Raw genomic sequence first — 13,495 nt, 5'->3', positions numbered from 1 at the left:
TCGCTCAGTCATCGTTACGGTTGTATATATACACTAAAACATACAAATTAGTTGGTAAATAGTTTTAGTTGCAACTACATGGCTGCAGTAAGATTAAATACAAAAACAATGGACGATCTCGAGTAATTGCAAATGCACAAGAATGCAACTTCGTAAGTATTTGTGTTAAAAATTTATAGATCCATCACCGCAAAAAGTTGATAACATAATTTAATGTTAACCACATAGTACACCCAGTTTGAGATTAACTCACCTATTTGTGGCAAAAAAATATTCTAAGAAGCTTTTGCTCCACTATCACCGAACCTCAACAGTAAGTTGTGCTGCTGTTGTCAATGAAGCCAGTTTATAAAGACGTTTGTTGCTAACATTAAGACAGTTTTTGATTGGACTGTTTGTCTTTAGCTCTTCAAATTGTCATAATTCATTGGTCAGTAGATCGAAAGAATTGTCCGAATGAATCGCAATCCCAGAACCCTTCAGCTCACGCTCCAACGAGAGTTTCCGTTGTATATATAAGCGTGAAAGTAGAACTTTATTCGTAAAGTTCCTCGCATTGTGCGTATATTTTCAACAAAGGATGTCTCGAGAAAAGCTGGTCCGAATATATGTAGGAAATTTACCTCCAGATATTAGGTCGAATGAAGTAGAGCAATTATTTGAAAAATATGGCAAAATTGTTAAAGTCGAGTTAAAAAATGGCGCCGGACGAGGTCCACCTTTTGCCTTCATAGAATTCGAAGATTACAGGTACATCACCATTTTTTTATGTTATAGGGTTATTTTATATTTCAGTATTTTCTTCAACATTGAAGTTGCTAGTCAGATAATAGAGCTTGCTCGTTTCACCAATTTCCCACTTACGCTACAAATAGTTCGTAGCTATAAGTGGGGAAAACCGCTTAGATTTTTGCAAACAGGACATATTTTACTTGAAACTAGGTAAGATGGCGGAATAAAAGCTCGGAGGTTTTGTAGCGTCAGTTAATATTGGTCAGTCTACAACCTGAGAAGTGTTTGGAACGTTACCATATTATTTATTTGATAGCTCGGTTTTAACTAGAAGCCATTTGTTTTATTTTTCAAGCAATAGTTGACTGCTTATTGTAAAGCTCATATTTTTGAAATAGGTGCTAATAAGCCCTCATGTCCTTGCTAATGCATGCTGCTTTTAGAGATGCAGAAGATGCTGTTCGTACTCAAAATGGAGCTAATTATGATGGATACGCGCTCAGAGTAGAAGTTCCTCATGGCGCTAGGGATGGGGGGCGTGGTCCTAGGGGGCCTCCTCGCTATGATGACAGGAGAGATTATTATAGCAGTGGTGGAAGAGGTGGCTATGACAGGGGGTATGATCGAGGTTATAATCAAGGATATGGTAGAGACAGAGGCGGGGGTCATCGTGACAACGGTTATGCTAGTCGAGATCGTCAAAGAGCCCCTCCAGTTCGAAGAAAATATAAGGTTGTTGTAACAGGTAAGGGTGTAATTTTTCCTGTCTATGCTTATCTTACCTGGATATCACATACATGTATCTCTAAAAAAACTGGGACCTAACCATATTTGCGTTAGGTATGATGCTTGTAAATAAACATTTTGTTAGGCATTCCGAAGTCAGCAACTGTGGGTGATTTGAAGAAGCACATGAAGGATGCTGGCGATGTGATTTCTGTCAAAATTCGGGATGAAAAAGGATATATTGAATATGACAACAATGAGGATATGAGATATGCTCTGAAGAAAATAGATGACACTGAACTGGAAACTGAAGATGTAAGTTTCATTGTTGTTGTTTATGTAGAGAAGACAAAGATAATTTAGCCTTTTCTTATCCTAACTATGAAAAGGAACTTTTTTCACAACTGCTCTTGTTGAAGGGAGACAAACGGAGAATCACTGTCAGGGAATGCAGGGAATCAAGTAGAAGTAGAACCCGCAGTACTTCTCCTGCCAGACGGAAGACATCCCCAAGCTACAGTCCAAAACGGTCTCGATCACGTTCTCCATAACTGGGGATGCTCCATTAGGAGACATTCTTATCTCCATGTCATTGAGTAACCTGCAACAGCAGGATGGAATTGACGGTGCGATGATGCTGGAACCCGAAATGTTATATCGACCATGATGTTTAGCAACACACCCATACCGGGTCATTAGCTTTTGACATTTCTCATATTGTACATATCATGGTATTCTGTTTTGTCTGCCGTACATTTACTCTATTATATTGTAGTGATTCCCATGTTGTGGCTCTGGCTCTATTCGCATACTCAATCTTCCGCAGCCAGTCCCTGTGCCAATGCAGCTCTCTAGCTAAACTACACACTACCACTCTTACTTGCCCATGTAACTAAATCAAACTGGCTGACGTTGCCAACCATATAAACCAAATCCTATACCTGCGATGGTAAATACATTGCTATAGCATATTACATTTACGCACTGAATGCTTGCTTTCATCCCTAGGTTTTATAGGTGTATTGTTACTTCATTCCATTCTTACATTGTTGTCTTTGTCACGGCGATCCCTACTCGTTCACTGCGTTGTCATGGTAGCAATCGTTGCTATAGTAAAACCATGATTGCGTGTTGCAATGCATTGTCACAGGGTATAGTCAATGATCTTGTAATTATTTTAGCTGCTCAACCTCTAGCCTGACCTAGCATCTCTCTAGCCACGCAAACTTGTCCAATCTACACGCTGCCCTTGTATAATCTACGATGGTCATTCTATTATCCTTGATGATAAATCTTGCGCAAAACCGATGCCCTTAGCTCTGTTATCCAAGGACTCTGCCAGAGCCTAGTCTGCCAACTTCTACCTTTATTTCCTTGCTTGCCATTTCTACACGGGATCTTTTGGCCATAAATGTGCTGCATTTTCCCCCCGATGCCTCGAACTAGCCTAAGTTTCCCTTGTGGTAAGTGATACTGCTGTGCGCTTAGCCTCGTATTTTAATTTAAGTCACAAAAACATTTTGTTTAGAATTAAAAGATTGCCCAATCAGTGTTTGACTTAACTGTCATCAATCGGTTCCCTAACAAGAATTCAGAATGGCTAGTCGATTGTTGCAAAGCTAATTTGACAATGCATTATGGGAATAATAAATCTTGTGTACTGGCAGCACACAAGAGAGTACACAGTTACGTAATAACAAAACATATTCTTTATTGTCAAAAATTACAATGCTGCACCTGCCATCTACCATGTGAGTGAGCTTCATTTAAGCGTTAACAGAATTCATTGTAAGCAGATGTTTATACAAGATCAATGAATTTAGTCGAGCAAGCAAATGCACATTCAACATTTAACTCCCATTTGTAATAAAATAAACATGCTTCACTCCTGTTGAGGGGTACACAAGGGTGGACTAACAGGATTGCTAGAGCAAGAGTAACAGAAGATGGTAAAGGTTAAAAGGCCCTGGTGAGAGATTCCTGGCTAAAATTTTGTTGTCAGCAATAAAAATAGAAAGCACATAAGCAAGCAGCACCTATAAACTTATCACAATCACTATTAAAGAATCACTATTAACATGTAGCTATAGTTTATGTTAAAAGAGGGTAATGGTAAAATACTATGTTGTAAGGTAGTATATTGCGATAGTCCCTTAAAACGCAAACTTGAAGAACCAGTCGTCTTTTGACAACAATAAAAGAAGTTGTCGACATAATTTATTCATTCTTGCATAATTTAATTTGTTAATGCAAGGTTTGAAGTCGTCTACTCATGTTAGTAATGAAATATAACAAACTTCTCCAAAAATAAAAAAAATGAGACTCTACTTCTCTATTGCCATGATTCAATTTTCTACTTTCGTCCTCTACACATACTTGCCAATTGGGCAGAACATTCTAGAATCTAGATTCTTTATCCTGCCATGAGCTTTTTCCAGATTTTGGTCTACAAAACTTTCAGCCAAATTTTTCTTTGCACTTAAATTAAGATGTATAAAAAGTGCTATTGAGGGCAGTAGTTAGGCACATTGTTTGTCATCGATGTGAAGTTATATCTTCAGGTGATATTAAAATGACATGCCAATTTTAAATAAGTCATTTTACTCATTTTTCATTCACACTTATAGTTTTCATCAAAACTAAAATCACGTTTCTGTTATCCCCTCTGCATGCTGGGAAGTTTGAGCCAATATTTAACTTTATTCGCTAAGTAATTTCCAGCATGTGAAGCCGAAAGTTTTTTAAAACATTGCAGTTTTGTGTGTAAAAGGGAAGAGTCAGTTAAAATAAAGAAATTGCATAAAATATATAAATATCAGACCAGTAGCCTTTATAAACTAATTTAGTTTAAACTTTCCTTTATTTAAGCTTATACAAGTTATTCTACTCACAAGCATGTGCATTGCCGAGCCTGCTCCTCCATTCAGGTTTCTCCAAGGTAAAGTAAGAATAACAACCTCCTTATCGGTTGTTATTTCATTAATTTAGTTCACTGAATAGTTCTACATATGGCATTTGTTTAATGGTATGTAATTATCTAAAGTCCTAATGTATTAATTAGGAAGTATTGTAAGTTGTTAGCTGTAGAATAAATTAGAATTTATTCTTTTGAGTAGAATATATTCTTTTGAGAATCTCTCCTCCAAGATTGAGTGATTTTAATTACATATGATGCAGATCTAAATGTTTTAAGGAATGTGCGGGGAAATAAAGTATAATTTAATAAAGCTCATTGAGAGAAAGCTCGGTGGTTATTAGCATAAGCACCTGACGAAGGAATTGGTATAGCTAATTTTCAAGTGGCAAACATATATAATAGTGTGAAGCGCTCTTACAATTCTATCAAAGTGTAACAACTTACCTTTTGCTTGCTATCATATTCATTTGATAGGCTTTATTTAGTCTGGCTTTCATGTGGATTTATCAAGTGTAAATATTGTCAATTTTAGTTAGTGCTAATTCAGGCTTCTACACAGCAACCCATTAAAATGTCTTTGCACCATTATTATTGATTATTGGCATAATTCATATTCGGTGCAACATTATTGTGAATTGGATATAAAAGACTACACAGACAAAGGCAACAATAATAAACATTGATCAGAGACTAACAATTTTGAGAGCAGACCCCTGGTTCTCTTACAGAAAGGCTGTTATTTTCTACCGTATCGCCATTATCTTTACTACATAAGAACTTACATGGGTAATTGATGGGATCAGGCCAGTACTCCAAAATCTGTAACTTGGCAAGTATGCCTTTAAATTGCGCTTAGATTCACCATTTTATTATAGCCAAGTGTCAGCATGAAATGATGGATTGCTGCCCGACCTACACAATATTAGTCTTCAATGCAAGGCTAATTGTAAAAATGGGACTGTTAACATCTAGACAGTACATTCGTAAATGAAAAAGCTGTATACATCTTAACATTAAGGTAGTCAATGTCTTCCTAATGCAGTTCTGCTTCTGAACTGACAATAGTATTATTAAGTGGTAACATGGGTAGACAACTATAATCACATTGAAATTTAGCATTGGCTCGCATTGTAAATGCATGGTTTGTTGAGGATATTGAGCGTGAAACTGTTCCGTTTAGGTATCTACACTTCTCATAGTAACAAGGCTATGATTTAGGCAATCGCAGGTAATATTGATTCTATTGTCTGTCATTTCGTTAATATTTGGCTTGTGATGGATATACAGTGCACCCTCGAGATACGATGTTAATTCGTTCCAGGGTTGGCATCGTATGGTGAAAAATTCGTATATCGGGGTATAGAGACCATTGTAATTATACAATGCAAACACCCCCTGGTGAAAATCGTCAATTTTTTTTTATAAAAATGTGTACATATTGACAATTAGCAACAAAAATAGTATGTTAACTTCAGTAATTATAGTTACCTACAGTAACTGTATTGTATTTAGTGTATTTTAATGGTTATGATCTGCAATAAAACGCAAAATTATGTGCGTACCAAATGTAGTACGTACGGTAAGGAGTTCTTGCCTTCAAAAGGTACGCATAACATAATCTTTGAATTCACTTCAAGTTTAGCTTGCTATGCCTACACTTAAAACTAAGTTTAGTATGTATTTTGAACTATTTTACTGAATTTCAACTTTTTATCACGAAATTTTATCCTTCAGCAGTTCCTATCTTCACTTTCACTATTAACTTTAGCCTATCTGGTTGAAACCTTTTTCAACCTAATTCAATAAGGCCGAGCGATGCAGTTATAGAAAGCGGCCTCTCGCACACTTGACCATTTAATGGCTACCGAAAAGAAAAATAAAATTATGTTTTCTATACTGGACGTACATACCATTGGAGTAACGTGGCTTTAGCTGGTACATGTAGCGGGTAAAGCAGAGAGGAGGCAAAAACGTATCAATGCTAATTATGGTGCTGTACACTTTAAAATAAATTTAAAGCGTAATGAATTGGAATTTTTTAGCAGGCTAAATGAAGTTGTCCATTCCTGTCCAATTTTTCTACGAAAAAATTGATGGTGCAATGCAGAAAATTGCTAGCTAGCGCTTGTAAAAGGATCCAGAGAATGTGTTACAGTAGTTTGTCTTGTATGAAATGTGCACAAAAATCAATGTAACCATACATACAAAGTTTGTACGTATTTATACCCTATGGGGGGACACAGGGCTTTAGCAAGTTTCAAAAAGTAATGTGGGTGCGTCAACTATCTTGAGTAGCTAGTTATATGAGTTACATACATACGATGAATTATATTCACGTAGAAGCCCACATGCAAAGACATGGTTAAACAAGAAAATATAACATAATATCAAAAGGAAACAAAATGAATAAAATATGAAAAACATGCCACACAAGAGATAAATAATATATATTATACATGCATTGTTTTAATGTACCAGTCCATATCAGTAAATTGAACACTTGAAATATTTTTGCGATTGTGGGATTTTCTGTATCTTCCACATCCTCGCCTTTACTAAATGGTTGCTCCTTTTGAATGCTGATCGCGTGCATGACCTAGCTCATTCAAATCTTCAGTCGGAAGCTCTTTCTTGTGCTAGCTTAATGTAGTTCTTGTTTCAATAATAATTGCAAATGCTGTTTGGTTGCGATCATATTCCTTGACAATGTTAATAATACGGGTCCCTTCTTCTTATTTACGACATCCAACTTTGTTGACATAGAAATCATTTTTCCTTCGTTTTGTAACGTTTGTATCGATCTCAGATAACAAATTAAATGTAGATAGTTGTAGTTATATACGTATGCTGACTTAAAGTTTATAGTGAAAGCTATAATAACGCTACAAATGAATATTTGCTCTGGCTTGTGTATTTTTAGACGAAATTTTCCACGCGGACATGAGAGAAGTCGATCATCGTGTCTCTTCTAAACGTTCTAAGAATGTTTTCGGCAAACTATATTTCGGTGTCTTTTTTATTTCGACATGTGTTATGAGCACACCGAAGGCCAAATTTTAACTCGGGCGAAACTTTTCTCAAATTCGTATGGTGAAATAAAATTCGTATAGCGAGGTGAAGATATCACCACGTTTGACTTCGTAAGGTGAAAAAATCGTATATCAGGGTAATCGTATCTTGAGGGTGCACTGTAGTGAGCTTTGTAATAGTACCAAGTAACGACTGCTTTTCATTTCCATCTGGCAGAACTTGTTATATATGCTGAAGACTTAGCGGGAGTATAAACGCTGGGCTAATGTCAATTATGGGTGGTCGCATTCAACAGTACATAAAAGAATTCACATGCATGTATTTGGATTTTTGATAAGCAGGTCTTCAATTCCTCTGCCTTGTTCATCATTATTTAGCTAGTTTAGCAGGTGTAATCTGGTTGTACTTACACCACGATTGGTTGACCCTTAGATGTATAGTGTGACAAGAATCATTGCTTCAATTGTGAAACGAAGAAGAGGTAGGCATCAGACAGCTCAATAAGTGAACTTCTACATGTATATGTTTCAATCTGTCTTTATTAGTTATGACTAAAATGCTGCATAAATTCCTTTGGAGTTATTCTCCCTGTTGAAACTGCCGAGTTTTGAAAACTGAAAAGTCATTCCATTTTGCCTTGACTTAATTTTTAATACTCAGTGTTTCCATATCGCTCAGTTCATTTTAACATTTAAAAATGTTGTAAATTAACAAAACATTTATAAAATGCTACATGAATTACACTGACTGTTCTAACCCTGTGTTTAAATTATAACCCATTGCAGTTGCATGCACGTGAAGCATACAAAATAAATATGGCGCTTAATTTTCTTAATGCGTTATATGATGCATAAAGCAACTGAAAAAGGATGCATCAACTTGTTGTGTAACCAATGTTACAGCAACAGTGAAGTCGCACTACTCAAAAGGTAGACATGCTAGAGAAAATGAAAATTTTAAGAATTCTAATGAAATTGAAAGAATTTCATTAGTTTGTATTATTACTGTTATTAGGCCGGTATAGCTTCTTTTACTGTTTAGATAAATACATGGTAAAATACAAAAATGACCTTTTTTATTTGCATGTAACCAACTTTTTTTCTTGCACCCTTTGGAGTTTTAAATAGATATAATGTTAACTAACCCTCAGTACTGCTTCTATAGAATTGACAGTATCGATTTGCTAGGTATATGTATCTTTCAAACCAATACATACTAATGTCAATTTCATATGCGCTTTCTCAGTAATGGCCTTACAAGTGCATAATTAGAATTTTAAATATTTTGTAATTCTTTGCCAACTAAAATATCGCATCCATTTAACCCTTGTTGACCGATGGACAGCAAGTTTTAATTTCCCTCAAGAAATTCAAGTGACCAATTCACAAGGCTACTTTGTCCTGATAGAAGAGAGCGACGTTTCTTGGCATTTCTGTAGCCTTTCAATCATCAGTCAGTCTTTTGCATCCAGTGAAAGCGGTTTGGTTATTTCATGGCGCTCTCTGTTTCAAATCTGATGAGGAAGGACAATAGGTTTAACCAGAAATTTTACAGCAAAGAACCGTATGGAAGGTGGTCTGCTAACAGTAAGGAGGTACATCATTCGGCCATCACACTTGTAGTTAATGCTTTTGCTAACATATATTAGTTTGAGAGGATTATGTCGACTGTCTAGTAAAAGTAAACTTGTTGGTTTGGCAGTCGAATGAAGAGCAGAGTACCGATTGGCTAATGAACAGATTGAAATCTATTTGGCAATTGTCTCCTTCTTGTCGGCGAGGATTTCTTTATTCTCGATTGGTGGTATGTTGCTCTCTTCCTTTGACGAATCATTTAGGTAAACATTCAGGGTTAATAAATACGTTAAACCTGAATTTTTATATTTGTTTTCAACTTCAGTAGGTAGGAGTTAAGGCTCTTCACCCTGTACCATCACGCCTTAGACTTAATTAATAACTCTATGTTCAAGTGCCGAGATTCATAGCGTGGAATACTAATTAGTTTCTCATTCACAGGGATCTGCAGCTAGCTTTCGGTATGTCGGGAGGATGGTTCTTGCCTGCCTGATTTGGAGTCGTCGTTCCATCGGCAGGTCTGTAATTTTATCCTTAAGTGACCCAAGCGATATAGCCGAAAGAAGTACATTATCGGTAGTGGAGCACAGTGATGTATTGCTGAAGTCTATTGAAGAGGCGGAAGTAATGCGGTCATTTTATCTGATGTAGAATGGAGAGTGAGCATCGGAGTGTTCTCTCCTTTATGCACACTGACTCTGCCTCCAGGAATCTTCTTTTTGATGCTATGCTCTACAAAGCCAATAAAGAGGTGCATCATTTGTTGTATTTCTTGGCTTTCACCAGCTACCCAGCTTAAACCTTAATCCATTTTTAAATTATTTACACTACATATAGAAGGATTTAATAATAAATAAATTAACTAGCACTACCAAATTCTCTCCTATTTAGTAAGAAAAGCTTGCTGGATGATAGCAATGTTAACTGTTATGCATTCTAAGCAATCGACTAGCAATGGTAGATTAGCATCTACACATGCTAGTCAATATGAGATGTTCCGCTACTATTATTGTAATCTCTTGCACCTGACAAAAGCTCAAAGTTCAGGGATTAAAAATAATCAGACACTTAATTGACTATTGATAGAATGCCATTGTTAAATTTATCTCATTCATTATTTATATATAATTTAATTATTACTATTCACTTATGCTTATCTATGTAAATCTCAAAGTTTGTTTGTCTGGCCTTCGGTATGTCCAGTTATAGCCATTAAAATCTCGGAATGAAGATTCCATATCACATGAGGTTTGATCTCGCAACCTCCTGTTCCCCAGACGATATGCTAAACCATTGAACTACGCGAGATTGATGGATTATTTTGGTGATATATGTCACTATGCTGGTGAAAATACGCTACCGCTCTCCGTCACAGCGCAATGTCATTCTATGTATTAGCAAAAGCCGTAGATAACTAGCTTACTTAAATTAGCTATTGGCAATATGCCAAGCTGATGGCAAGTGGCATTGTTTATAAGCTGAGTTTAGATGTGCGGCATTGCTATCACTGTTTATAAGCTGATTTTTAATACCCATGCAACACCGGGAAGCTCGCTAAATGCTTTTAACAAAGATGTGGAACTCTATTTACCGGTAGTATTATATCATTACCTGGTGAAAAATAAACATTAACTCTCATTTTTTGTTGCTAGTGGAAGAGTGAAAATTCAAACCACATTTTTTTTTAGATTTGTTAGTTCAGTTCTATAACAATCCATTGATATGTGCCATAGCAGCAAAATATGCTTATATTGTGCGTTCTTAAACATTGAAGAAAAACTGGGTACAAGTGAACTTTTTTAGCACTGGCAGCAAAATGAGTCCATATCTTTCTGTTACTGCAACCTTCAATTCACTATCCCGCCTCCTCCGCAATACTATTAGATTACCAACTTTGACAACACATTTGTTCAACTCACTCAATAATTCCTGATTTCTGTTTTTCATTTCTTTTTCTTCTTTTGGCATGTAACGCAAAACATTATTTTGTTGATGATTACCAAATGTCAATAGATGTACTAATTCAGACAGATGTCGTATGTATAGCATGCGAGGTGCTGCACCCTGCTATGCAAGCTTATGTAGGTGTGCGATTGAAATGAACCAAATAAGCTATGGAATCGCAGGATGATTCAAGAAATTCATGCGCGCTCCTTAGGCGGATAAAGTCGCCTGCGCAGTCGCATCCATAAATATTGGTCTGAATCAGGCATTAAAAGCTATACATACATATATGCCTATATGTCTTGTAAATAGGTATCTTATTCGAATTGTACGACACATTGTGTCTATCAATACAAGATCTTTAGTGCTGGAGTTGAGTTGCCATTTACCTATATGTTTGCAGATAGGTGTGCATCAAGAGTTGAAGCGTATACTATCCTTAGCTCCCTCGAGAAAAAGTAGTCGAGATATACATTTAGCATTGCTCGCTTTAAGGGAGATACCTTCATTCGCCGAGTATCCAACCCCAATGCAGATAGAGATGTGCAGGGTTGGTTGGTACCAGAGGTGAGCATTCTCTCATCTTATCTATTGCCGCTAAACCTCGTAGTTTACCGAAAGGTTTTCATGTCAAATAGGTTTTGTGGATGTTCCCTTTTATGAAAAGGTCAAATTTTCAAACATTTTAGCAAGCTGTCATATTCCTTTATTGTTTATATATGCTAGCGCCGTGGCAGCCAGGTGTGCCGTGAGAGATCATCAGGTGTAATAATTGTCTGCACAATTATTCCAAAATGTGGCAAGATGGTTGATCGGCACAGTGGTTGGAGTGTATAACCACTAACTGAAAAACCAAGCTAAAAGTCGCGGGTTTGCATCTCGCCGCAAGCGATTTTTTCCTAAGCGTTGCTACGGATGGATAGACACAGCTCTTATTGTAGTAAACAGTAGTCGATAACTCCACAGCTGTTTAGACCTACTCCGAGTTGTTAATTTGCCGTTTTATTCAGTGTCATTTGAGAAATTCATGACCTATTCACTGAATGGACCAACTGAACCGTTTTTAGAATGCTTGTAGATGCTAGGACAAGTATTCAACATACAAGCAATATGTGAATACGGCAAAATATATAAAGGGTTGTCTGCTCTGCCTGTTTGTTGATTCCAAGAAAGGAGAAGGCAATTCTCAGTTGCATATATTTCAGCTGGTAATGAACAATTTTTCAGGATGTATTCATGAACCACTGACTGGACTATTGTGTAAAATTTTCTGATAGTACAATTTCGGTGAGTCTGTGAAGACCAGAGGGATAAACTAGAGTTTAACCTGATGGTTGTTAGCAGTTGCTGATAACAAGAACTCATATCTCTTAACTGATAGGATGACACTTTTAGCCGTTGTATATCAACTTGTAACCACTTCACTATGAAATATTCTCCTGCTTGGCATTCAAAGCATAACAGGTACAATCCACTTGTAGTAAACTTCTATTTCATAGCTGATATTTAGATGTCAGCTGATTACCAGGATATGTTGCCTTCCATCTGTATCTTTATTTCATTGTGAGAACTAGCTAACGCCTATAATGTTTGCTCTATGTTGAGTCCGTTTTTATGGGAGGCATATAACTTGGCGTAACAACCGGTATGCATTTATAGAGTCGAATCGAAACGAGTCATTGTGAAGGAAGGACAAGAAGCATTTAACTTTTACTTCATTCTGTCAGGAACCGTTGTTATTACCGAGTGGAATGAGCTTATGAAATGTTCAGAGACCAAATGCATCTTGCAGCGAGGCATGAACTTTGGAGTAAGTTCTCATCACACCAATTTCAATTAGTTTAAAATGTTGGCTGGATAAGATAACTCTATATAGAAAACCATCCAAGCTGCGTAGCGCACAAACATTCCAATATATAACATGAATCAGCAATAGTAAGTGATGAAATGCTAATAGTTACTAGCTCATCATTCAAAATAGTCGCGGAAATTAGGTTCCAACGTCTTCAAACAACTTCCAACTAGGTATATTTTTATCAGTGTACTAATAAGAATGTGATGACAATAACGTGTCTTCAACATTAGTGGTTAGCCCTGCTAGCTCATTATATTGCTCAAATCTCTGAATGAGTCGCGGCATTAGTATGTGTATTTTTTTGCGTATTCATGTGGAACAAGGTCAAACGATTTTTTCATCTGTTCATCCGAATATCATGAATTGTTTACTAGCTATAAGTGATTTAAAAATACTGGTTTAACAGCCTGTTACATGAATGCTTAATATTTTATGATTCATTCAAAAGATATTTGCACTTTCATAAAATGCTAATCTGTATTACAGTGGAACCTCGAACACTTCGGCATGTTGTAAGATTTGGGCAAATATTTATTTTGGCATACAAAGTAATTTATAATTTTTTGAGTAAAAGTTAAAAGAGATAACATAAATTAAAAATAGAGTGTAGAAATAAAAGATATAGCGATTAAGTTCATTTAAATTATACTGATACTAAGTTAGACTTGATAACGCTGCAATTTTTCATTACTCTTCCTACCACTGGATGTACATGTC

The 13,495-nt window shown here is 36.3% G+C and overlaps 2 protein-coding genes across 4 annotated transcripts in view; both read left to right on the top strand.

Moving 5' to 3' along the window:
• Positions 1-484: 484 nt before the first annotated feature.
• On the top strand, positions 485-2,434 carry LOC137396454 (serine/arginine-rich splicing factor 1-like). The gene is made up of 4 exons (XM_068082742.1): positions 485-750; positions 1,176-1,477; positions 1,604-1,773; positions 1,878-2,434. Exons 1-4 carry the CDS (start codon positions 581-583, stop codon positions 2,007-2,009), a joined length of 774 nt encoding a protein of 257 aa, XP_067938843.1. The 5' UTR covers positions 485-580; the 3' UTR covers positions 2,010-2,434.
• Positions 2,267-13,495, top strand: part of LOC137396410 (cyclic nucleotide-binding domain-containing protein 2-like) — a 21,650-nt gene continuing 10,421 nt past the window's right edge. The window contains exons 1-7 of one of the 3 annotated variants that reach the window (XM_068082677.1): positions 2,267-2,407; positions 2,640-2,921; positions 9,107-9,208; positions 9,421-9,497; positions 9,631-9,730; positions 11,327-11,490; positions 12,583-12,733. In XM_068082677.1, coding sequence (XP_067938778.1) covers positions 9,137-9,208; positions 9,421-9,497; positions 9,631-9,730; positions 11,327-11,490; positions 12,583-12,733 — 564 coding nt within the window. In that variant the 5' untranslated portion in view covers positions 2,267-2,407; positions 2,640-2,921; positions 9,107-9,136. Of the gene's footprint in view, positions 2,408-2,639; positions 2,922-8,760; positions 9,209-9,420; positions 9,498-9,630; positions 9,731-11,326; positions 11,491-12,582; positions 12,734-13,495 lie in introns of those variants that run through there. The other 2 variants (XM_068082691.1, XM_068082686.1) reach the window with 2 other exon arrangements.

Source organism: Watersipora subatra, chromosome 1, assembly GCF_963576615.1.
Source record: "Watersipora subatra chromosome 1, tzWatSuba1.1, whole genome shotgun sequence".
NCBI lineage: Eukaryota > Metazoa > Bryozoa > Gymnolaemata > Cheilostomatida > Watersiporidae > Watersipora > Watersipora subatra.
This window is presented reverse-complemented; position numbering and strand designations above follow the sequence as displayed.

Bases quoted from the DNA above. Each gene is read 5' to 3' on its own strand.
- LOC137396454 (XM_068082742.1), top strand. From the start codon at position 581: ATGTCTCGAGAAAAGCTGGTCCGAATATATGTAGGAAATTTACCTCCA. The intron at 751-1,175 runs GTACATCACCAT...TGCTGCTTTTAG, and splicing joins ATAGAATTCGAAGATTACAG to AGATGCAGAAGATGCTGTTC. The intron at 1,774-1,877 runs GTAAGTTTCATT...CTCTTGTTGAAG, and splicing joins CTGAACTGGAAACTGAAGAT to GGAGACAAACGGAGAATCAC.